Source organism: Scophthalmus maximus, chromosome 21, assembly GCF_022379125.1.
Source record: "Scophthalmus maximus strain ysfricsl-2021 chromosome 21, ASM2237912v1, whole genome shotgun sequence".
Classification (NCBI taxonomy): Eukaryota; Metazoa; Chordata; class Actinopteri; order Pleuronectiformes; family Scophthalmidae; genus Scophthalmus; species Scophthalmus maximus.
Window position 1 is genome coordinate 1,344,654 of NC_061535.1, and position 27,183 is coordinate 1,371,836.

The 27,183-nt window shown below is 42.5% G+C and overlaps 1 protein-coding gene across 4 annotated transcripts in view; it reads right to left on the bottom strand.

Moving 5' to 3' along the window:
• LOC118291065 (sodium/hydrogen exchanger 9) overlaps positions 1 to 27,183 on the bottom strand; it is a 62,438-nt gene that overhangs the window by 26,079 nt on the left and 9,176 nt on the right. For all 4 annotated transcript variants that reach the window (XR_004786534.2, XM_035618958.2, XM_035618957.2 and 1 more), the window contains exons 6-12: positions 19,392 to 19,497; positions 16,865 to 17,003; positions 15,805 to 15,910; positions 11,156 to 11,244; positions 8,840 to 8,953; positions 5,519 to 5,630; positions 4,022 to 4,175 (exon numbers count right to left, since the gene is read on the bottom strand). Coding sequence is in view for 3 of the 4 variants with exons in the window: in XM_035618958.2 (XP_035474851.2) it covers positions 4,022 to 4,175; positions 5,519 to 5,630; positions 8,840 to 8,953; positions 11,156 to 11,244; positions 15,805 to 15,910; positions 16,865 to 17,003; positions 19,392 to 19,497 (820 nt within the window). In the remaining variant the exon portion in view is untranslated. The remainder of the gene's footprint in view (positions 1 to 4,021; positions 4,176 to 5,518; positions 5,631 to 8,839; positions 8,954 to 11,155; positions 11,245 to 15,804; positions 15,911 to 16,864; positions 17,004 to 19,391; positions 19,498 to 27,183) is intronic.

Here is a 27,183-nt window from a genome sequence, read left to right on the forward strand (position 1 = left end):
ACAAACAGGCCCGTCATTAGCCAGGCTCCAGCTGTTATAGTCTTCAAGTCGTGAATACTGCTATGATGGAACCACATACGGCAGCAGAGAGAAGGGCCTCCTGCCTGCCCCTACACTGGTTGCCCTAAGTAACCACCATGACATATTTTTTTCATCTGAGTTATAGTCGCATTTCCTACTCTGCCCATTACCCTCGCTTAGTGTATGCTTATCAACAAGCCTGTCTGTGAAAAAATGTCATGTCCATTGCAAATTTTAGTCTGGAACAAAGTGCAGGATGGACGACCTTGCCATCCCATGAGCCACTCTGCTAAATCATACCTGCCCTTTTCATGACAGAAACATGTATGTTGTTCAAAGTCCATGAACATTATGGACAAAAATGCGCAAAGCAAAATAATAGTTACGCTCTGAGCTGGACTGAGAAGAAGACTGATAATAAGATTCAAACTGAAAGTGCTTGAAGAAGACATGACTGCTCACTGTGACTGAGTCTCATATCTACCCGGAGGGTGCCCTGACACCTCCAGCCCTCATCAGAACCAAACAGACAGGCCGAATCTGAGAAAAGGACAGGACGGCGTTGTGTGTGTGTGTGTGAGGCTACGTTCCCACTATTACGTTTTCATTTTAAAACAGTATTTTTAAAAAATAAAAACAATCTCCATCCAGACGAGCGTTTTAACTCTGTTACAGTAATGATATCCATCCATACTAACACAGCCTAAAAACACGGAAAAGTTTTTGTTTCTGCCCATCCAGACTAAAACTCAACCCCAGAGTTTTCAAATTAAGTGGAGCCAGCAGCATTTCGAAAAAAAAATAAGGGGCCTCGAAAATCTCTGGAGTAGTGTAAACAAACAGAACACAGCAGAATGGATTTTAGACACTGTGACATGGTATAAGACAGGAAGAATATTTGTCTTATACCGTTGTTTGAAAATTCGGAATAATGTGATATAATATAATATAGATTACAAAGTCTAAATTTTAGAAATATGACTGTTTGGTACAGTATCATTTTTCAGATTAATGTTTTAATGTTAATAGTCTAGTGCCTCAGAAAATGATGTGTCAGTAGCCTACTGTATATTACATTTGAATACTGCAAGTTCTGTAAGACTAAAGAGGAAAATATGGTGGCCCTGAAGTGAAAACCACAACAGCAGTTCACACAATACGACAGCAATAAAGTAATGACTCGTCAGAAATAAAGTTACACAGTGGATGCTTGGTGAAGTGAGTTTCAAGTTGGATATAAAACTAACTTCACCGCAGGGACAATAGTAGCCTCTGCCGAATATTGCATCCACACTGTAACTTTATGTCTGGAGATCTATGGGTTTACCAGCTCATATTTTGGGTCGTTTTGGTTAGATAGAAGCAGAACATGACTATCATGAACATAACGGAGTGATAACGCAGTGAGGGCAATACATATTGTAGCTCCTATCTTTATATGTTTCTCTTTACACAGTACCTTTCCCTGCGAACGTTAACTTAAGCATTGTACAGACAGACAGTGCGACCAATCAGGATCAGTTTCCAATACGTACCTACCCTTTCCATTTCCGTCTCAACAATGCTGTTGTGGCGATTTGCTGTTGTGGCGATTTGCTGTTGTGGTGTGGCGAATTGCTGTCATGTTGTGTGAGATGCTGTCGCGTTGTGGTGAATCGCTGTCGTGTTGTGTGATTTGCTGTAGTGGTTTGCACTTCAGGGCCACCGTAGGAAAAGATCCAAACATAATATCAACCCACAAATGTCAATTTTGACCACTCAAACAGGGAGGTGTTGGAAACACAGACTATTTTCCATGATGGAGGTACTAACGTTACATTACATTCTATTCATTTTGCTGACGCTTTTGTCCAAAGCAACTTACCATCATTGATTTTGGACTACGCAGATAAGGGCTTTGCCTTAAGGTACACACTGGATTTTATGCCATGCCCTGACGTGGAATCAAACCCCGACCTTTTGTACCAAAGCCAGCGGTGAAACCCACTTAGCTAAACCAGCTGCTGCAGTTTCATCTAGCACACAGCAACTTTTCCCCCTCTCAGTCCAACTGACTTATAGTATAGTGCCACAAGAATTTATAATTTCCAACATTTCAGGGCCCAATTGAAGTTTTAAAACTGGTTGGCTATTGCTGAAATCCCCTCAAACCTCCCATACTGATAAAATATTGATCATATGAGTCAACAATATTTATTTTGACCCTGCTCTCTTCCAGAGAGTGCTGCACTGCGAAGGGGATCATGAAGGGGATCATTATCCCCTTTATGTCAGTTTCTTTTGAAAAAAATTGTATTTCTGTGATTTCTTTTTCTCCATTGCACACATATCTCTCATGGATTTTGCATAATCTGTTCCTATTTTTTTCCCCGACCTCCTACAGAGTAATCCTACCATTAACTGACTGAGTGTGTGGGTTTGTGACCCGGAAAGCAAACCTCTCTGGTGGTTGGTGCTTGGTCAATGAGCATGATAATGCAGCGGAGAAAACAAGAGGCACCAAATAACCTGTATTTGACTTTCTATTTCTTATACCTACAGTTGCAGGGTCTTTTGTGGTAGCTATGACAAAAAAATGAAAAAATAACATTTCACAAAGCGTACAACTTTCAAAGACTCTTCCACAAAACCATTTCAGAGATTGAACGGAAGTTCAATTTGCCCCAGGTGGAGAGATGCAATGTATTATTCAGCAAAATGCAGTCTTTTCAATGTTGTTACTTGTCCCTTCACTTCATGCGACTGGATGAGGGACGGGAGCGGGCGGGGGAGGCGGAGGGGAGTCGAGGGATTGGGTTGGCATGGCGAGGAAAACAGCTATTGTCTGAAACATGACAGCCCCAAGGGCTGGACGCACTCTCCTCTGGTGTGCTCCAGCTCCAGAGATGGAAAAAAACTGCTCGCAGCGACAGCGGTGTCATGGGCACAGAAATAAGCAGGTGCGTCATTCAGGACACACTTCCACTGGTACACATGTATATAAACAGGAACAGAAGCAAGCGGGAACTTAACGGTAAATAAGTTAAAAATGGTTACTCTACTAATGTTGGGTCGGCCTCAGGGAGTCATCTGTCAAAAAATGTATTTCACTAGCATGTGGAAGTTGCTGGTTGTGATATCTGATCCTCAATTCAGACTCAGTTCAGTCCTGGTGAAGATAAGATCAAGAAACACAACACAGCAAAAAAAAACTGCTCAGTTGACACAGAACAAGAGACCAGAGTTTGTGGACGCAGACCCAGTGCCCGGGGGGATGTTTCAGAGATATTGGTCCTTTGTCTGGTTCATAAACATTAGCATTATAATGAAACAACGCTCATTTGGCTGTAAAAAAGCTCAAACAAACAACTTGGTAGATCTAATTACCAAAGTCAATCTGAAATTCATTAGCGACAGAGCAGCGGCCAGGTTGTGTCTCACATCACAAATTGCTTCATCGTCTCGGTTTTGTTGCTTTGGAAGAGGCTGTTTGTTTTATGCATATTTTCTCAGTTCTGCTTTTAATACATTGTTTTCCACTAATGTTATTGTTTACTTTATTATTATGTCGCTTAAAAATATTCAGTATAGGAGACATTCCCTTTTAGCTGATTTCTGCAAACACACACACACACACACACACACACACACGCGCACACACACATGCGCGCACACACTGAAGGCCACTGGAGATTCAGAAGCATTGCCTTGAAAGACTGTGGGAGTCAATTATACCACTTTGATCTGGGCCATAGATTGCACTTTAATAATATACGTATCTAATTACCGCCTTGCTTTCTTCACCCCTCTTCTGCACTCCTTAATCATTATCACCCACTGGTCGCTTTTTTCCTGTATACACGCGTTCATGTGTACACTGTGGAAGGCTGCATTTATTGTGGAACCCGCACTGCTCTGTTCACCAGCTGTGCGAGTCACTAATGGGGGGCAGAGCTGGAGCAGACACACCGAGCTAAGTGCCAGTGTGGGGCTCAGCGGCGACGGCAGTATTCGAACAAACCTGATGTCCAGACAGCGGAGCACGGGATCGGCGGCCGTACCCAGGACCCAGACGGTGAAGGAGACCAGCAGCAGAGTAGTGGTGAGGATGGTGCGCCTTACTTCTGTGGATGTGTCTCTTATAGCCAGGCTCAACGCCACAGCCCCCCTGAAACCTAGGGGCAGAGAACACACCTCTGAGTAAACATCTGGATTGCCGCCATCCATCAAAACCACAAGACAATCATCTACTGACAAATTATGAGAGAGTAATCCATTTGAAGTTGACATATTATGCAAAAATCACTTTTTCAGTGTTTGTGCACATAAATGTGTGTATCTGTGGAGCCTGCCAGCCCAAAAACTGTGAATAAAAAAACATCCTTTTGTTATTTTGTGAGCTGGTTAAACCCTACAACCTGGCTCTGAACAACTGGTTCAGATTTCTCTCCCTCTCAGTTGGACTCGTTTGGGGGTAACCCCGCCTGCAATTTGAGAATCTCCACTTTTCTGGTGAGGGGGCGTGACACTTCCTACACATTTTGAAAATCGGTTGACCAATCACAGCAGACCCTGGTTTATCAGGAGGAGGGGCTGAAAGAAATCCAGGTGTTTTTTTTGAACATTACAGCATGTAAACCTTTTCAAGTGGTCGCCCAAATTAAAAGTATGAACATGAATATGAGCATAATATGTCACCTTTAATAACTCTGTCCATGGGTAACAGATTACACCCCTGACTATCATTGTCACTGAGCAGTTACTGACCAGCACAAATGTGTAGATTACCATACAGTGGTGACATAATGCTTGAAGCCAAAACAATTCCCAGAGCAAATCCTTTTGCTGTCGTGGGAAACGGATGGGGAATTTTGAAAAATAGCAAGACAAGGGCTTTTTAAAAATGTTTTTTATTTTTTTTTTACAAAGAAACCTTATGTAAGAGGTAAAGTGGGTCAGGCAAGCAGCGAAATATGCTCTACTGCACTACCCCACATTACTCCACATCAAACATTCCTTTCTCCTGCATCCTCAAACCATTCACAGCTCAAGTCTTACGTCATCTCCCTCCCAAAATACCGCTACAAAAATAGAAACGGTTGAGAGTGGATTATTTTTTTTTTAATCTAACATTTTAATGATACAGATTTGTGCCTGTGAGGGGTTATGATGGTGGTAAATTATCATAAGGCCTCAGGAAGTCACTGGTCTTTGCGTCCGCCTAACTCACTCCATGCACAACTCACACTTCTTCCACAGGGGGACACACACTCAGCATCCTCACTAATGCCATTAGCTGCAGGCAGTGAAGAGTACTGAATAATTAATGAGCTTCCATGGGATATATCAGGGTAAAAGATTACATTTTTTGAGTTTCTTGCAGAAATAACATGACCAATCTAGCATTTATCACAGCATCGACCAGAGATGTGGTGCAGGCATGTATAATGGTGTTACAAATTTAAATAACTCACAATAAATAATGTGAAAATGTAGCATGATCTTTGGAGAACAGTACCTGCAAACGTCATGAAGTGCTGGAAGGTGCGGGGTATCTTGTTTGCACGGCCCAGGTTTAGCAGGAAAGACAAAGGGTATATGTTGCATGCTCTTGAAATAAAGATGGAGAGCTGGTTTTGGAAATGGATTAAGGAGAATACTCATGACTCCGAGAGACACTCAGGTATTTGTAGCACTCATCAGTCAGCTAAACCCCAAAAAACTTTTGCAGGATATTAGCTCAGTGTCCGTGAGACAGAAACGCTCCGGTTGAAGGGACAAAAAGCGATTCTGGAGAAAGCTTGTTTCTCTCTTTGTTGTTGTTGTGATTTTACTGCTCTGGCCAGTCCGATGCACTAACCACAAGGCCAAAACCGCGGAGTTGCAGCGCCACCCGCTACCACGTCTCTTAAAGTGTCCACGAGTGATGTTTACAAACTGCACTTGGATTGCTGCCGATCTACAGAGCCCGGGCAGTGCCGGAAAAATCCTGTTTTTTTCGGCGCAGGCCAGGCTCTGTAAATCGGCAACACACAAAAGCGACAGCTAACAGAAGGTGAGGACATATTCGCTGATTTTTACAAAATGTTTATTTATTTAGAATGGCTTACTGCTCCTTTAAATGTTTAGTTCTCTGTTTGGGCTGTTTGGGATCCTTTCCATTTGTATCTGGCGAAATACCAATATCCAATAATAAACACTTGGATAAGGCCATGAATATTACCACACACACACACACACACACACACACACACACACACACACACACACACACACACACACACACACACACACACACACACACACACACACACACACACACACAGTTTTCTGATTAGGATGCAAACACAGCAGTGTGGCACCATGCTGAGGCAAAGAGCCAATCAGGCTGCGCCAGCTGTCTCTGCCCTCCATCCACACTTTGATGTTTCCACACAGGATGGGACCGAATGCTAAGTGTCCCGGGCAGCGGCGAGGGGGCGCGTATCCCGTATCATCATCAGGGACACAGCTGACCTTCTGGATACACTCAAAAACCTCTTGTCAGAGATGCTGCTGCTGTAGCTGCATATGAACTCCTTGCGCCTCACATGAGCCTGGGAGCAGCCTCAGATACCCCCCGGACCTTCTTCTTAGCGGTACCTTAATGGGGGCTATTCTCCGGGGGGGGGGCAGAGAAGGGATTTTAACCAAGACCAAATATGATGCCTGGAATGATAAAGGGACCAATATCTTAGGCAGGGAACCGTAGTCTGACAGGGCTATTACTAAACACACCCTGCAGTCAACATTAGATCTCCCGCACCCTATGGATTTTAAAAAGCAATATCCTGCTCCCAAATGCAGTAATTTCTCTCTATCAAAGGCCTCTGAGCTATTTGAATGGAGGTAATTAAGTACTTTCAACTCATCCCAATTTCCAATAAAGCCCAACGCCATTGTCAATGGCAAAGGCTTCAAGCCACAGTGATAAAAATCTACTGCCATAACCAAAGAGCAATTAACAGGGCTGAATCACTGAGGTTGTTTCATTTTTAATGACACTTTTAGCTCTGTACAAGAGGACTTTCACCTCCGTTTATCCCCATTTGTACATCCAAATTGGTAAAAATGGAATATATATTTATATAGGGCCTCTAGTCTTATTGACCACTCAAAGTGCTTTGCAGGACAAGTCACAATCACCCATCCACACATATTCCTACAGCGCTGCTGTGCTTTTTCTGTCACATTCATGCAGACCAAAGGAAGCTGGGATCGAACCGACAACCTTCGGGTTAGTGAACGAAGGACTCCTGAGCCACAGCCACCCCATAGCTTACGGAAGATGTAGTAAACCCTGGTTTCTTTTCGCTCAGTGTTTCTTTTGTCATGGACACACAAGAGCTGAACCGGCTCAGTGTCGGAGTTTTGGTGGGCAGCCCTTCAAACTGAACATAAGAGCATCGGAGAAAGGATATCTGCCCAGCCGACTCTCCCCCTGGTTCTCTTGATCCCCACTGTGGAAGATGGATTGTGATAATAATTGCCGGACATCTGGGCAGTGGGCTGTGAAAGAACATCTCCTCGGAGTGCAGCTACTGGAGCCTCTCCTCGGGCATACGTTCTGGTCCTGCCAGCTCTCGGGCAAGGACGACAATACAGTGTGTAGCCAGGAGTTGATTAATACCCCTCTGTTCCACTCAGGAATCAAAGCAGACGAATGCAACAACAGCTGCTGTTGTGATAGCGCGACTTTAACATGCGACGAGTGGTAATGAGGGAGTTGATGTGGCTCTTTGAGATCAGAGCATTGTGGCTGCCCAAAGAGAAATGAATGCATTTTGTATGATACAGTGATTTTCTTAGAGAGTCTTAGTGCAAAAAAAGCTTTTGCTCCCCTCTTAAAACCTGACATTTGCTTTTGATGCTTTATTGATACTGTGCATTTTTGTCAAACTAAATGGTATCTGGATGTGATGTCAAGTTGTCTACCTGGGCTGCAACTATGATTATTCCATTATTGATGATTATTAGTCTTTCTTTTTTCATGAATCAATTACATAGTCATTCAGGAATTTGCGGACATTTTTTTTTTCAGAATCTCACAGATTGATTTGGCATCTCATCATTTAATGACTACTGTCTGATCTGTCACGGGGGGGGGGGGGGGGGGGGGGGCGGTGAACACAGCAAAACTATTTATTCCATTACTGAGCAAAAATTTGTAAATATTCACGGGCAATTGTCACATGACAGTTTTAAAAGACTTTTTAGAGCATACTATTCCTTTAACCGGTTGGCAATACCATAACTAACAGCACAGTCCTCTTACACTGAGGTTTGGAGGACTAATAAGATTTAATCTCCAACCTCAACAGGGATACAGTGCTCAATCCAGTACAAATTAAAGCACCGTAAGCTTATTTCAAGCAGGCAAACATCACTGCTGCACAGAGCCTTGGCTGCTCAACAGAAAACAAGTGGCAGTAACAATAATTAAAGAGCCCATTTAAATTTCAGTTTCACAGGCGTTCCTGAGAGCGAGCGCTGCACTGCAGCATCTTCACCTGCAGACATAGTGATCATGGGAGACTGGCTGAGTTCCACTTGCAGAGCTCACACCTGTATCATTTCAAGTCCCGAGGACTGAAGAAATCACTGCACTACAGCAGCACAGAGGCGAGACAGAAATATGGAAAACCCCTCTGGCCAAATAAGCGGCGGATGATTGTGCAGGGGGTAGAGAGGACAGAGCAAAAACAGAACAGAACACCATTTTGTGGGGTCGGAGTTGGGTTCCACAGGCTGCACAGCAGGGGGTGAACACGCTCCCATCATGTAGAGGAAAAAAGGATACAAATGCCCCAGAAATGAAGAGGGCTTTGAAGACATGGTGAGGGAACATCAACAATATATATCCCATGTAGCCGAAGATGAAAATCTCCCCCAGGAAGTTGAAGACTTCAAAGAGCTGCAAATTATAAAAAGGGATTGCGAGGATCGTGAGAGAGGGGGTCATCCAAGATGACGAGGGGTTCAGGGTTGTGTGTGTGCGTGTGCGTGTAGCAGGGTGAAAGTGAAGGACTCTGTCTGTAACGGATAAACAGGCTTTGATTTGTACAAACACGACAGATCCAGTGTTGATGTTATTCCCCGATCCTTTCAGGTATCAGCTGCATCTACAGCTCAGGGACATAGTGTGGTTGCATTAAGTACCAGACATGTTTATATTCAGCTTTTCTTAAAAAAAAAAAAATATATATACGTATATATCCATATGAATGCTTGAATGCTATTGGTGTGCTATGGAAGCATGTGTTAAGAATAAAGTAAGAGATGTCCTGGCCTTGAAAGGATTGTTCCTTTCTCATGATACAACTTTGTAACTCATCACCTCAGTTCCTGTAATGATCTAAGAAATCAAATATTATCTAAGATACAAATGTTGTGTTTGGATTAGAGCAGTTTTTGTGAAACTGAATACCAAGGCGGCTTTTACTCGTTGGCGAGCGCTCAAAGGATACGGGACAGACGCCGACCTGGCCTCTTTGCTTTTGGACTTGTGACATAAGACTAAGCAAAAATCCCTGACACTATCATTTATGAAAGAGTCAAACTTATCCTTGTCGGTGTCATCTCTGTCTCAAGGACATTTTGTATTTTGATCCGGATGCCAAGTCTAATCTAGTCAATGCATATTATTTACAATATGTGCCTACGTCATTACGCCAACAACATTGTATTCCATTACACACATACTTAAACATTCAAACGCTTAGCAAATTATAAATAAGAAGAATACTATGGTGTATTAGGGCCATTGTATTAAAAAAACCTAAACGGATATTACAGGGGGGGGGTAATAGTCCGAGAAAAAAACACAGGATCTATGACAGGATTAAATGGGACTGCACAAGGCTAACAACAGGGCTATTCAATTATATTGTTCAGGGGGACACGTTTTCAGAAAGCTCAGTGCCGGGGGGCTGGACATTTCCCTGAGCCAGTCAATCAAATAAATCATATTCCTGATATCAAAATACTGAGTGAAGTTTAGAAAGGACGAAGAACGTATCCAAGGATCGATGACGTCATTGCATAATAATGAGCCATGTTGATTTACCTTTGGTAGAGACTAGGGATCGACCAATACAGATTTTTTTTTGATCTCGGACAATATATATAAGTTTTTTTCTCTCATAAATCTACGACTCTGATGTCAGAAATATTGTGTTTTCTTCTCGAAATACTACCCCCCTCCCCCTGCTTCGTAATTCTTTTTTTTCCTACAATGGCCCTCATACGCCATCGTAGAATACAACTTAAACTGTCATTCTTTTCCTTCTGTTAGTTTTCATGTCACGACCAATGCAGCCATTTATCTGTGTATATCCAGTATCACTACTCTACTGGCTTCTGAGGTTGCCCGCTCCTTTCAGCTTGTCAACAAAGGAGCGTGTGCACCGCTGTTCAAATGGAGGCTCGATGACTTACGCCACCCATCTGTATGTGTGCCTTAGAGCAATTCTTACATCATATTGCTTTAGCCACATACCACAAGGACAAGAGATGCCACAAGGAAAAATAATTTTTCCTTAATAGCTTTTCAACTAATGTCTGCTTGTGCTAAATCACTCTCCTTCCCTTTGAGCCGCCGCTGCATGTCCAATATAAATCATAAAAATGTAGATGAAGGTTTTCTGCCGAGTAAACATACTGCACCATGCACACACGCTGACAACTGCACAGCAAATCCACTTTATGGACAAATGCTTCAATTGTGCTGCATCGCCTTCTAAAGCGCCTTTCTGTGATAAACAGTGAGCTTGCACTGTGGCACCGCACCGATAATGAATAATAAATGCACAGAAGAGTATATGTGCGTACTGCTGATTTATTTTCCTCCTCTGTGAAGCTTGCCGGTACAATATGGCAGCGTGCTGGCTTCCACCTGTGCTCAGACTTTCAAACAGACAGCTGCAGACTGTAGCGTCCCACACACACACCCACTGGACAACCACACTACCAATGGCAATTAATAATTGCTGGCACATACGCACAAGACACAAGCGTTGGCATCAAAAAGGCAAAATGAACAAAGTGAGGAGACCATAAAAAAAAATACTTTTTGAAAGAGGGAAAACAAAACAACAGGGATCCTCAGTGAACTCACCTGCTTGGTCCTGGTTCTGCCCTCAGAGGATAAATTAAGACTCGTGTACCTTGCCTGGCTCAAGCCACAACACAGCACTGCCACAACACCTGTAAAAGACAAGGAGACATGCCCAGGATAAATTAACAAAAATTCCGCAGGGAGATTAGCCAAATAATAGTGTCGGACATCCATCAGGTGTTAGTTTCCTCCGCCGGGGAGGTTATGTTTTCGCCCTTTCCATTTGTTTGTTGGCTGGTTTGTTTGTTTGTTGGCAGGATTACACAAAAACTACCGAATGGATTTCCGCAGAATTTATAATAAAAGTTTATGCAGATCTGGACAAAGGGGCAGATCCCATTATCATCATTGATTTTTTTATAACATAACTAAATAGGGTGTTTTTTTTTTACATTTTCACCCATTCCCAAGGGAATAATACATTGGATGAAAAAAATAATCATATTTAGAGAACTGAGCGCAAAATGGTGAGGCTAATGGGTACTGTCTGTGCTCTTCTAGTTGAAAATGTGAGCATGATTCATGAATATATTTTGTGGACAAAACTCAAGGATTAATACAGCAGGGAGTTAAAACAATGTGCTGTATCTGATTAGTGGAAAATATGAAAAATCGCTTGCACATGTTCATGCACGTATGTGCATATACATGCACAAATGATGCAATCAGGCTGTGAGAGTGCGTATGTTTGTGTGCTTGTTTGCCAAGGGGCCCCGAGACTGTGTGCTGCACAGCCTTGGGCCTTCTTATGACGAGAATGTGGTGTAGTAGGAGGCTCTCCAATCAAAGGGAAACAATCTGTTTTCAGGCTGCGATTCAACCCAGAATAATTTAAAAATCAAAGCGACTTAATTTCACATGCCAGGAACAAAATACTTCCAGCCATCATGACTTTTAAATATCTCAGCAGAACAATGCATGTGTGCATGGCCCTAGAGGCCCGAGAGTTCAATGGAATCCTGGGTGCAGCTACATCTGCATTTGACTATAAAGTATGTGACACCGGATCAGACTGACCCTGTATCCACCCATTGACTTGGTTCCAGTGAATTGCAGCTGTATAAGCGCATTAATCAAAGTGTGCTGTCCAACCCAACTCAAGAATCCTCATGTTTCAGACCCAAAGCTTTACTTCTATTTCTACTCCAGAGACATAAAGCTCTGGGAATAATAAATGTCCTGAGCATTTATGGACATCCTCACAATAGATCCTGCCAGATGCAGAGGGGCAGAAATTTAACAAAAGGAAAAAGAATGACGAGCAAAGTACAGGAGAGAAAACCTGGAGGAGGGAGTGATTAGTGGCCCAGCTTGCACTCAGGAGGCTGGCCGGACCAGGGAGCTGGAAATCTGAGAGCGCATAGCATGAACGGTGGCTTTGCTGCCTCACAGGACATGCTTGCTCCGTTGCAGAAATTCAATTTCACATTTTTGCTCCCTCGGACAGACAATCACAGACGATGGGAGAATGTGAAAACACCGTGGTGGCCAGCAACAGTTCGAAGGCAGAGCTGGCTGTGATAAACACGGCAGCTGGGAAAAGATAGCACCTGTGGTTCTGGCTGCGAAGTGAAGCCTGTCCATTACTCTGTTTGCACCACCGGCCTCCACACCAAGACGCCAACCTGCACGTGCATTATGCCAGCTCCGGTAATCCCTGGTCACAGTGTCCTTTCCAGCGCTGTTCTAATGGAGCGCGCCAGCTGTACAGTGACAGATCTCATTTTGGTTCTATTTGGTTTCGGGCAACGTCGTCCTCATTGGTTCACATAACACCCGTCATCCACCATCCACACAGAGACTCTTCCACACGGGGGGCACTTGGCAACAGAAGCGATGCAGTCCATAATGAGCAGTTGTGAGGGGGCACAGGATTAATGATACCAGCCAGGGCTCCCTGTGAGGCTGAGGGTCGTTAGGCACACCCTCAATTAACTCCTGCGATTAGCAGAGACAGAAAGAACTTTGATAAGCAGCGGACACCAGGGAGGGCCGGGGCCCTCTGTGTGAGGCGCCGCTTCACCTCGGGTCAACCACTAAAAGCCTTTAAAGAGAGTGGGATTCTGCAGATTCGTCTTTTCAAGTCCAGTTTTTTACTGAGAATATCAAGGTTTGCAATAGGACTAATTTCCACCCCCGCTAAGCAGCTTACGTTGTCGCCCCTGTGCGTTCGTCAGTTTTTTTGGTTGGTTGGTTGGTATGTCAGCAGGATTACGCGAGAACTAGGGGCAGTTAGCGATTCTGAAGAAAGATTGTCTCTGATTGTTGTTGTGATTTTACTGCTCTGGCCGGGCCGTGAACCCGGGACCTGGGTATGGAAGAACGATGCGCAAACAACTAGGCCCAAACCGCGGAGTTACGCCACCAGTAACTCAAAGCTACAGTGTGTAATATTTAAGAGAACGTATTCACAGAAATTGAATATATTGTACATAATTATGTGTTCATATACTGAACAAAATTATAAACGCAACAACATAAAGATCTAAGACTTTTTCTATGCACACAAAAGGCTTATTTCTCCCTCTTTGCTACGTCGTGTTGTGCTGCGTTCCACTGCGACTTGGGAGGTCGGAAAAAAATCACCACCCCGACTTCCGGGGTCCGAGTACCGAGGTATAATGGAGCGCATCAATTAAATAGGGCTGCAGAAAACAGTCCAGAATACGCGCATGTGCGTTGAATTTCCAGCTCTGTGGAATGGAATTAGCGCTGCGCCACCATAAAGTGTTCCGGCGCACACAAAATCACCAGCTAACGGGCCGTGAGGAAATATTTGCTGATTTTTACAACAGGTGTATTGCTTTAGAATCGCTTACTGCCCCTTTAAAGAATTTCAATACAGGACATTTTTTAGCACCTTTAATAATATTGTGTTTTTTGACATTTTCTCCGGGAGTAAAGCACGGATCTTTCCTGGTTTGTCCATTCTTCCGCAGTCAAGATTATGATTTCATTAAATCAGCATTGTTCTGTTGTCTCGGCTATAAGACTTGATTCAATTTAATTGGACTGTTGGACCTTAGCGCAGATTTGTGCGCTACTGAGATCTATTCTAATTGCTTATTGTATTTAACATCAGCCTCAAAATTGGTATTATAACACTGCAGGTTTAAATACAAAATGATATAAAAAAATGATAAATATATTACTATTAGCTCGGATAATCCAGCACAGGAAAGTTATGCATTTACTAAAAACTAGGCTTTTGCATCAGATAGTATAGATAATAGAAATTCACTGCCCCGGGCTTTGCTGCTGTTTGCCTCCCACACTGGGCAGTATTCAGAGCGGTGTACTTTATGAGACTGGCCATCCGGGCCCAGTAGACGAAGGTCAAGCTATTTCATTAAAACCGTCTTCTGCTCCTCCACAGGCCACAGGGAATGCTGCCAAGAGCGAGTGAGCTCCACAACATCAGCTGAGTGAGTGGAATCCCTCTGACAGCAACATTACAGTCTGCATATGAACACTACATTCAAATGTCAGAGTTACATTATGATCGATCGACAAAGAAATGGATTGAAGACAATTCCAGCTGACCTCCAATAGCTGAGCCATGCCTGTGCCATGCCCCGCCCCCCCAGTACAGAAACTGTAACTGAGTTACATGGGGGGGAAAAAACAATATAACAAGTATATATAAGAAATAAAACCCGCCCTTGGAGATGGATAAAGAGATCAGTGGCAAGAATGTTGAAGCAGGTCATGCTGGATCCATTTGTCTGTGACCTGAACACTCTTCGACTTCCCAGGAAAGATGGGCAAGAATGTTATGATACCGTGCTGCTATCTGTGGTTCACAGGTACAAACATGTTCAGACAGAGGTGGACGTGACACCATTTCAAAATCAGTTGTCAGTTTCAGCCCCGTAGGCATGAAGACCTAGAGACGATACACATGGGTATGGTTGCCTGTATATAATCTCAAAGAATAGATTAATCATATTTTTTTTCACCTGAGGACTGACCCCCCCATGATTGTGTGTATTGTCTGCAGTTTTCTTGTACCTGCAGTTCCCTTGATGCTTTCTCTTCTATACATTATTGACTCGCTATAATGCCAAGGATTGTCAAAGGGTAAGGTATGAGTGTGTGTGTGTGTGTGTGTGTGTGTGTTTGTGTGTGTGTGTGTGTGTGTGTGTCTTTCTCCGAATATACAGGAGGTGTGAGTTGACCAAAAAGAATATTTCCTCAGTTTTTATTTTTCATGAAGATAGTCATGTCTGACCAATGGAGTCACACTCACATCATTCCCAGGTTTGCATGGGGAACAACTTCCAAATCAGACAGCTGCCTGTGCCACTGATATTGTTGGCCAGTAAGTGAGGCAGTCCAATATCGTTGTGAAGGAATGCCTGAGGGGGGCAGGGGTTCGCAAAAAGGATTTGTATTCTGTCTGACCTCCCACCCACCTAGGGAACTGATATGGCCTCACACACACACTACATTCATTTTGGCCTAATTTGTCATTGAGGCAGGTAGCATTAAGGGCCTTGCCTCAGGGTCCACACTGGGATGACCTGGAATCGAACCCCGACCTTCTGTACCAAAGTAAACGAAGCAACCCACCAAGCCATACCAGCAACTAAGCTGACACACACGCACAGACACAGACACTGACATACTGTCAGTTATACAGCTCTCACCTGATAGTCCAGCGACTTCAGCCGAGAGGAAGCTGCTCCAGGACAGCAGGACGAAGACTGATGTTTCCAGCAGCGGGCTCTCGTGCAGGCGAGTGAATTTGGTGAGGTGCAAAGAGAGTTAAAGACACACAAGGGAGGTAATGGTACAGTATTAAAAGCACTTGGTATCAGGCTAATACATGGTTGATATTGAAACTGCGATACAAATGTACGACTATTGCGGCAGACTACATTCACAGAGGCGGAGAAACACTGCAGTGCTGTAAACTAAAGGCAACTGCAGACGGCGCTCACTGAATCAGGGGATGTGACACGTACAGCAACCCACTTGTTCTTAATGAGACCCTCCAAAACATCACCTCTGGCCAAGCTTCTATATCAATCTTTACACAGTTTTCCAGGCAGAACAACACAGAGTAGAATTGCTGTATTTGTGGTCATCACGCACAAAGTAAAGATAAGTAAGGACAGTTTGCTGCTCTGCATTCCCAAACCCTCTTAAATACCCCACTGGCTTACAATAATGAAAACATCCTTGGTCTGATTGTTTCTTTTTGTAATCAACTGTAATGGGTACTGTGAGCAATTATAAGATGTAAGTGCAAATTAAATCTCTTTAAGAAACTACCGTCTGAAGGACAGTGCGGAGAGCAGGCTCTCGCTGTGGTTGGCATCGGCGAAATCTAATAAATGCTCACTTTGTGCCTTGCCTTCAACAAAAGATTAGTCACTGTAAATAAGAGCTGAGCTCTGCCCCAGACCCCTCGTGACACATCTTCATTTTTCATCCTAAAGTCTAATTACCAGAAGATCAGAGCGGGATGCTGGACAACGGCGCAGTCGAAGCGTCATCAAAAGCTATTGGCTTGATTGACGACCTCTCTGCAACCATTAATGTCGCAGGGGCCTTTAAGACTTTAGCCGAGTTGCTTTTGTTGATGAAGACGGTTTGTTAGAGAAGAAATTACCAAGCTGAGGAAGTGGATAGATTGCAGCCGATGCTGAGGTGATATTTGACTTTGGGGTGCGGAGGCAGAGGAGGGAAGGGATGAAAGGATATGAGGGCTGTTATGACAGCGAATATGAAACCCAAGAGGACGGAGCCGACAAGCACGCCGAGAAAATACCCAACAGAGTAGAACAGGGCAGGGGGTTTAAAGGTGTGTCCTGCACCCGTCCGGCCGTAGGTTGTGATGGCGCTACAAGAGAAAGGCTCCACACGTGAAAGAGAGACACATCTCTACAGGACAAAAATATGAATTACAACAGAAGTAAATATGAGATGTTACAGATGCTGAAACATTAAAACATTGTTTGTGGGCCAGATCATCACCTTGGTGTAAAGAAGTCTGGATACTTTTTATGCTGATCAAAGTCTTCAATTGCAATTTTTTGGAGACCTCCCTTAGAAAACATGTCATCCTATAGAATTTAAAACCTTTCCTGAAAAACAATCGATTCAAAACTATTTGGCCCACTGAGGTCTCCTAGTGGTTAGAGGGAAACCAGGGAAGTACTATTGCTCCCAAATAGACAGCAGCATTGTGCTATTCTATAAATATTTACTTTGGGGGGTGGTGGTGGTGGTGGTGGTGGGGGGGGAAACTCCCTCATGGAAGTCATAGAGTGCAAAAGAGGCCTCTCAGGGAGGAGCGAGACAGAGAGAGGGCCCGAGGTAAAGCAAGCTGAGACAGGCACCCACGCGGGAGGCTGATGGAGTTGCCTTTGCGGAACGACAGTATTTCTCATCCACCAGTTCACTCCATTCGGACTTTGACTGTTTTAAAGGAATGTTAGTGGTGCTGCTGGGGTGTTTGCTGTTGATGCTTCCTTCATTTTAACGGACACAGATTCTGATGGCCAGGACAACACAGAAAGTCGCTGTTTTGTCGGATGTTTGTTGACAGTGTCAAAACGTCTCTCGACAAATGGACCCACAATGCATGATGGTCAGAGTCGATTCTTGAGACGAAAGACGAGTTTCGTCTTACAGAGACAGTGAGCGACCACACACGTGGATCGGATGGTTCATAGTTCAGACACTGTTCATTGCAGGCCTGGTTCGATGCTGCGAGGAGGTTCGAGTTTATATATCACACCATGAACTGACACAAATTTAGATTATACCATACAAGGTTTGACTAGTTTCCCCAGACAGACATACTGTACATCACCCAGGAGGTATTAGTTTCTCCTAGCATAGCGATATATTTGTCCTTTGACCTTGACCCGCTCACTTAAATCTTCTACCTTGAAGCACAGGCATTCCAACAATGACGCATGTGAACCTAACACGTCCAAACTTGGAACATGCTTCACATGGTCAATGTGAAATCCTAATAACAATGCATCTCCACTTTTCATGCTGTCTGGTTAAAAATGAGCCGGCATCCACCACAACATGCACAGGAAACGGGGAAGAATCAGTCATGCCGTCTCTAATGAGCTCAGCAAAGCTGAAAAGGTAAAATCTATTATCCACTCCACTGAAATAAAGACTCCAGGAGTTTGAGCACATTGAATTTCGCCACAAGTCCTTTGGCCGGCGCGGCCTTCAGGAAAATCTATCTTCAGCCGACTAAATCCCAGTCAGAAAAAATCTTAAGTTCAACACAGGACCTTGAATGGTGACTGGGTCAGGGCTGCTGGAGCAGCAAGTTTAGTGGCTGCGAGAGGGCACATCAGCGTAAGGTTGAGCTGCTCCGGGAGCTTGTTAAAATTCCAGTGCCAGGACCCCGCGTGGCTCGCTAATAAGGGCCGGCTTTGTGTGTGGGGCCAGGGCGACCAGCAGGCCAGTGGGCCAGTCAAGTGACATGAGATGGCATGAAGGCTGGTCACGCCACTCCAGGAACAAACACTGCACTATCTGACTTGTCTGTGTGGGGAGACGTGTGGGCTCTATCTTCCGGCTCCCATGTGCACAGAGATAGCAGCCATGGCGTGCTCGCAACAATCTCTCCCCGCCCGCCTCCTTCTCTCTCCATCTGCCTACCTGTCTGGGCCCATTTGTGCAAGTGGAGGTGTCAGATTGTGCAGGTACTGTACATGTAATATGTCAGTCTGTGTGAATACAGGATGCAAATATGGACCCAATTCTTTTCCGTGTCATCTCCCTTCCGCCGTCATTTGTTTATCTGCCTTCCTCACCCCGAATGTGGACCTGAGTGAGTTCTCTCTCCGTCTCCATCTCCCCGCTCCCTTATCTTGCCGTCTGTGAGCACACAGAGCAGACAATGACTGCAGTGTGCGTGAGCAGGAGAAACATGCATATCTGAGTGCAACCCTGGAGAATTGGAAGAAAAAAAAGTGGAGGGAAAAGAATGAAGCAAATGACATGCATGGACTAGACATGGCTGCATCATGGCCACTTTGCTCAAATTGTGAGCAGAGTTCGTTAGCCGGGAGTGTGTCTGTGCTCTGGCGGCGAGTCTCTCCACTGAGTACCTTAATGAGATGCTGACAATGCCAGGGGCAACTCTCTTACGCAGGCCACTGCATAGCATCCGAGGCTCTCGTGCTGCTTCGCCATTCCTGAGCTCCGACACAATTAAAACCTGCGGAGACAAATCCCGAAGCGAGGTACTCACTGTGTCAGGGCGATGGCCACGGCGTCGTTCAACACGCTCTCGCCAAACAGCAGGGTGTGCAGATCCAGGTCCACACGCAGGTCTGACAACAGGCGAAGGACTGAAACTAGAAAAAAAAAAGAAGATATCAAATCGAGTTAATGCTATTGGAGACAGCAGAATGCATAAGACCTCCTCTGAAATCGGTGTGGCGTACCACCCCGGCTGCTACGAACAGCAGGGGGGAATTAATGTTACAGTGTAACAATGAAAGCTGACAGAATATGTCAGCACTGTGACAGCACTGGAGAGGGGGTTTCTGACACTTGGAACAGCCAGAGTAGCTAAAGAAAGCAGAGACTTAAAAGACAGCTAAAGGTAAGGAAAATAGACAAGGCTTATAAGGAAAGGCCTTTTTTTTTTTTTTTTAATGGGAAAAAAAGGAACAGAATGTTAAGCTGAATAGAAAGTGTTTTTTCTATCAAGATTCATTTACCTATTTGAAACAATTATCAAAGCCCATTTACAAATCATAACATCTAGGCCATACTATGAAGCATTGATCATTACTCTTAAAACTGGATGTGAAACTGAAAAAATCGGGTATTTGAAATGTCTTTCAATCATACATGGTCTGTGATGCTATTGTCATGCAAGCAAACACAAAACCCCCAAAATAATGAATAAATAATACGTTAACCTGTGCTGTATCTTATGACAGAGTTTTAGGCCCATATTGAGGGGGGGGAGTGGGACTTTTGAGAATAAAGTTGTAATATTATAAGAATAAAGTCATACATTTAGGTGAAAAAGTTGTAATGTTATGAGATAAAGTCGTAATTTTTAATAGAAATGTTTTAATAGTATTAAATATTTAATATTTATATTATATAAGGGCCACATTGAGAGAGAGACAAATTTAGACTCTGAGAATAATGTCATAATATTATGAGAATAAAGTCGTAAGTTTTGAACAAGAAAGTTGAAATATTATGAGAATAAAGTCAACTTTATTCTCATAATATTATAACTTTATTCTCGAAGTCTCACTTGAATTTTTTTTCCTCAATTTGGCCCTAATACTCCATGGTAGTATCTCAATCTATCAATGACATTTTATTTTTATGGCCCATTTTCACAAATCACAACTTACGTCAAAGGGCTTTACAATCTGTACAAGGTGTGACATCCTCTCTCATTTACCCTAGACTACTATCAAAAAAACACCATTTTACAGGAAAAAAACGAAAAGAAATAAAAACTCAGGGAGCGACACAAGTGAGGGATCCCTCTCCCAGGAAAGACAGAAGTGCAATAGATGTCACGTGCAGCAGAGCATGTCATCAAAATAACAATATTCAAAACATTTATGAGAAGAGATAAAGTGTCTGACATAAATGGAGAGATATGGTACCATTGAGTAGGAATTGTATGCTGTATCATTATAGATGAATGTATGTCAGGGTGCAAAAATAGCAGGCAACAACAAGGGCAGACACCCGAAACCATCTTTGTAGAGTAATTGACTCAATTAGTTGACATGATTGAAATACATTTGGATTTATAGTTTCCAGCTGTCACAATAGTTGGTTAGTTAGTGCTGCAGGTGTTTCCGTTTCATACACTATCGTGTTCCATGTTTGGTGAGCATGAATATATGTGCGAGTGTGTTTATTAGCAGGGCCACTCCTACAGGTCTCACTACAGAGAGACATAAGGACTAGGAAAGACGATGGTGAGAGAAGAAGGACATTAGAGTTTATATGCTACGACTGATTAAAAAAATCAGCTGATTTTTATTTCATTGACGCTTTTGTCCAAAGCAACTTAGAATCATTGAGGCAGGTAGCATTAAGGGCCTTGCCTAATGGCCCACACTGGGATGATCTGGAATGGAACCCTGTACCAAAGTCAGCAGGGTAACCCACTAAGCTATACCAGCTGCACTGACAAGTATTTCATACAGCTAAGCCAAAGGTTATATTATTAATACTTCGACCCCTACGTGATTTGAACACGCAAACTTCTAATCTGGAGTCAGACGCGCTACCGTTGCGCCACGAGGTCATGTGTCATGACTGAAAGTATTAAGAGATCCGGAGTGCAATTCATCTTTGTGAGTGTAAACTTATTCTAACCACAGATAATTATGTACAAAGTGTCAAAAATTAATAATCAAATCTGAATCCTCCATTTAAAGCAGCTACCCTGCCATTTTCATAGGGCAAGTATAAAAACCTAAGGACAAGTTACTTGTCGCAGCGTCCTTCCAGCTGAGGAAACTACTGGCTTTTAAGAGCTGGGAAGACAGAATGTCCAGTAATAAGTCAAATGAAATAAGACCTTGTTTGTAGTCATGAACCCCAGCGCTTACTGTATCCTCTGTGATGTCAAGGCGTGGATCATCTGCTGAGGTTAAAAACCATCAACCAGTCTGAAGAGCTGGTGAGGCCTCTTAGATGTCTGGCAAAATATTGTAAGGATTTAGAGCAATGGTTAATCACTAATCATCTGATCGGAAGAACAACAAATGAATGAGTCAAGAAGGCAAAAGGAAAATGTCCTAAATTCTTAACAGTTTAAAAAAAAAAAAAGTTACATGGCTGTACACATTGAAATTCTGGGTAAATTCAACCCCGCTCGCGTGATTTGAGACCATAAATGAAGTCAGTACAGTTATCTGGATTTGCTTGTATTGCTTGAGGCCAATGGAATTTGAGTGCTGCTTTTAATTAGCCATCAGATCTGTGATTACTATATATGCAGTACAAATAATATTATCTACATGGGGGTGGGTGTGGGGGGTCCCAATGAAGATAAATTCTAGCATTAACTTAAATTTCACTTTAAATGCAGAAGAGTTACTTCTCAGCGCATGTCTTTATGAAATTTGTATATATCTGTGTTGGAAAAATACAAACCATTTATTACTCGCTTATGTATTCATACAGCTGAGTCTCTCAACACACTGTGAATGCTTCATTCATATGAATGAAGGCGTGTGCACACTGCAGGACGGCTACGTGTTGACACCGAGCGACAGGGAGAATACTGACACTGACGAGGAGGTGACGTGCCCGTCGGCTGGGCACTTCATGTCACCTCAAGCATTTCCCTCTGCAAGATACAGGTTGTAGCACTGTCTATAGATTAAATTACACCAGACTAGATTTCAGTATATCAGACAGAAAAACAGATAGATAGATAGATATTATGACTATTATTAAGACTGCTGCAAGAGAGACCTGGTTGGGTTTCAAACAAGCAAAATACTAAATTATCATATAACAAAATGTCAGATACTGAGGAAGACAACTCATTAACACACAAACGGTTTTCCTGTACTAAAACAGATCCTCTGAGCAGTGCCATTCAGGGGGCCAGACAAACATCACGATCATAATCAAAACAATGACAGCTCCCATCAGATTAATGTTCCACACGGATGCAAACGGAACCCTATAAATTAGTTTTAAGTGATGTGAACAATGAGTCAACTCTGATTGCGCCATTTATCCCTGTACTGAATACCAGGCAAGTGAAGGCGTCACGGCCAGGATACCAACCAGACTGATTATAAGAGCAGCCTCTGGACATGATTTGACAGATCTGTCTCTTTGGTCTATGACAGGTTTAAGATCTCTTCCTGATTGGGGGAAATGGGCGCCCTGGAGTTAGGATCGTTCCATCTCCCTGCTCCCATAATGCCTGGCTGACGACAGCATATTGTGCACCACTCATACTACAAGACGGGGGGGGGGGGGGGAGAAAGCACCCGCCCCACACATACGTACACACAAGGGTTGGCTGGGTTGCCATGGCAACCCCGTCCTACAGCTGTCAAGTGTTCATCAGTTTCCACAGCAACACCATGAAGTGGAGAGAGTAGACAATTATTTCAGACATAATACAGTTGAGAGGGTTGAATTTATGCCTTATTAGGTCAAATTACCCTGCTGCAGAGGTTTAGCAGAGGCAAAGCTCACGGCCTGGCCATCTCAGTCAGAGAACATGGGATTTGCTCACTGATTTGACCAAATTAGGCAGACGTAATGCCGAGAGTGACGCATTAGGGAAAGGGATGACGGTCCACGGGGAATTACGATGATCTCCCCCAGCTCTGCATAAAAAGGGCTAATTTCTTTTAGGCAATAACAAGTGACCAAACAGGAGTCACAAGACAGCAGCAGGAAAAGTTAAAGTAAACCAGCAGGTTATAATTATTAGATTCCCACTTTGCTTTTGTTTTCCCTGAACCGCACAGTTGGTATGTCAGGAAAAATTCTCTTCAAAATCTAGATTATGTCTCATTACCTTTAAAAAAGTGATTTGGAAAAAAGAAAAATTGAATCCAATTTGTTTAGATTAAAGCTTTAAAGAAATGGAAGATATGAATAAAAAAAACCTGTATCTTTCTCTAGTTAGTGATATTACACAGACATACTGTTTTACTTAGTTTCACTAAGTTAATAATTATGGAAAAATGCCTCAAGCGTTGATCAAATATTGACAGCTGTGGTGTTTGAACTCAACCAACAGGAATATACACTTCTGGCAACTAGTTTTTTAGTATTGAAACACTATTTGAATATGAAGAATGAAGACCTAGTCATAAACAGTTGCACTGTGCAAATAGCTAAAATACACAGTCAGGTCACAACATGCCGACCTTTAAGCGTATTGTATCTTGCTAATGAAGGTGTGTGCGCTTAGTAAATAGTACTTGTCGCCTTTCCGGATTTTAATTATCTCCTACTAAATTGCTGTTCTGTCCCTGCACTGCAAAAAAATATTAATCAATGGTTCTATGTTCAATGTTGCAATGAGTATTTTCCATTCAATATTCACTATAAGTCTGGAAGCTAATGCTGAAATCTGGTCCAGGACTGTACATGTAAACATGTAGTCATTTCCAACTCACTTACATTTGCAGCTCATATCTTACAAACTAAGTGAAATATATATGTGCAGCACTAAAACAAATGTCTTTCCTTTGAGAAGTTAAGTGAGGGGTTTCACCAACCTAACCATCCCTGAGGCTGGCGATGCAGCACAGCAGGCGTCCCACTCTGTGACCTGAACTGTGTGTCTTGTTCTAAGAAGAACAAGTTGCATGGCGACAGAGCTTTGGGGACTGCGCATGCAACTAACATTTTATAAATCAATAGTTGCACCACTGGAACAAACAGATACGGGTCATCTGTGCATCAATAAAAAAAAGCATATTTTGAATGACTATCGGAAGACTCTTAGTCAATTGCTGTCAAAAGACTGGTTGATAAAAATCCTGAAGACAAACATTTACATATAGATGCTGATTACATCTTTTACTAAAACTATATGTGCTTGTCCTGCTACTAGAGAATTTTTCAGACATTTTCTCTACCTCCTTAATTCTTGAGTTTTCGACAGAAGCTGCATTCTTTCCTCTGCCCCGTAATGGGGGAACAGACTCATACTGACATAAATTCATCAAAAACCACCAGACCAGAATCACGTCTTTTAAATATGAGAGGGAGAAAATTTGAAAACTACACAGTTATAAAAAAGGAAAGGATTTGAAATGGTGGAGGGGTTTTTGTGCTCATGAGGACGGACATTGATTTTAATTTTCAAGCGGATATTTACGTCAGAGAATTACTCAGTAGTTTTGGATATAATTGTTTCCTCGGAGCGAACCAAAACTGGTAGGAGTTTGTTACAGGGCCTTGGACCAAAATCAATTTTCTGAACTGCTTAGTGACGTTGGAGCAAACAATATCACAAACTCAAAGCTATTATTTTAGGTGACAAAAACAAAAGTGAACACTTTTTTATAGGATCTGGACTAACTCAGTCTAAATCAGCCAACACGTGTAATGTGCAAAGATTCTTTTGTTGAGAGTCTAAAAAATATCACATCTTTCTAAAGTACAAGAATTTCACTATATTGACTTTATAGTGAGTCTTTTTAGAAATATATTTTTAACAGGGCAGATCAAATAAAAACAGAGTTACAGAGACCGGAAACACGAACAAACAAGGACATTTTCAAGGCCGTTAGAATATGAAATAGAATATGTTTTTCAGAGTTAAAGCAGAGCAAAGACCAACTGAGAAATTAGGTAATGGTTACTACATCTAAGAAAGAAAAGCTTAGATTGTAGAAAAAAAGCCAAGGAAGCATTGGAAATTCCTCAAGGAACTAGGGTACAGTAAATGTTTAAAATCTAAAGCAAGCTATGTCAGTGTGGATACAGATGGGAATAACTCAGATAACAGATAAAAGAGGAAGTGGCTGAACACACAAACAGACATTATGCTACAACTGCTTAAAACTGCCGGAGAAACTTCACACAGCCTTCCGGTATACACTATGGTGAAAAACACAAAATAGAACATTTTCACACAAAGGGGAATCAAGCCTAATTAATTTTTTTTTCTCCAACGTTATGGATGCTGTTGTCATAAGATTGCTTAGTGAACTGAAACCTACTAAAGGCAGCGGTTTAGATCAATTACCGGCAAGATCTTTTACTTGCTTCAGAGGTGATCGCTCCTACTGTTGCTCATATAATTAATATGTCCGTTCAGTCAGGTAACGTTCCAGGTGAGCATCAAATGGCAAGAGGAATTCAAATGTGACCCAAGCAACTACAGAGCAGTATCCCTTTCTAAGAGATGTAGAGATAAGAGTATAATAACTAATAACTGATAATAAATATGTTTCAAAGACTCACCTTTTATATGAGCAGCTATCAGATTTTAGAAAACCCCATTCTACTAAAACACATTTACTGTATTTAACAGACGTTTAGAGAAGTGGATGAAGGGAAGTTTTGTGGTAAATGGACTGTATTTATATAGCGCTTTTCTAGTCATATAGACTACTCAAAGCGCTCCACATCCTGAGCCACAGCTGCCCTTACTGTATGACATGCTGGATTTGCACAAAGCATTCAATACAATAGATTACAGCATTTTATTAATGAAAATAGGAGGCATTGGTTTCAGTGGGTTGGCCATTTATTGGGTCCATTTATACCTATCAAAGTTGACGTATATGGGACCCTTTCAGAGTCAAGAATAATGGCTGGTGGGGTGCCACAGGGCAGTATAGTGGGCCCTTATTTTTTATATGGCATACTAATGACTTTAAAGCAGCTGACTGGTTCAATATACTTTATATCATGAGGATTTGTTTTAATTAAAGCACATGAAGACAACACTGTGGTTGAAGTGTTAGTAGATGGTTATCAGAAAATAGATCGTACAAAGCCATTTTATTACGTTCCTAAAATAAAATTAAGATTTTATAGCTTATGGTAGGAGAGTCCCTTAAAACTTCTAAAGACAAGATAAAATATATTGCCTGCATCTTAGACAGGTATTTATCAGGTGAAATTAAGGCTTTAAAGTCTCTCACCAAGATAAACCAAAGAATTAAGTTTCTGGCAAGAAAAGCATCCTATATGGACAGCTCAATTCTTCATACATTAGCTCGAGCTGAAGCTCTAAGTCATTTTGATTATGCCGCCATCTCATGGTAAATCAGATTATTGCAACACCTTGAAAACAAATTACAAAAAGGCTCAAAATAAATTGATATGGTCTAACCCTAACCCTAAATGATCATTCACTTGCTGTTTATTCAAATATTCAGCAAGTTTTAGTCTAAATGCTATTTAAGAGAATCATCCACAATGCCTGTTTTAATTTTACTTAATTGATTTGCTTTAACAGTCATATGTAAAGATGTAGACTATCAGATGCATCCTTAAAAGACCTCATTGTGTAATTTCTCTGTAATCCAAGATTTTAAACTCCTCATTGG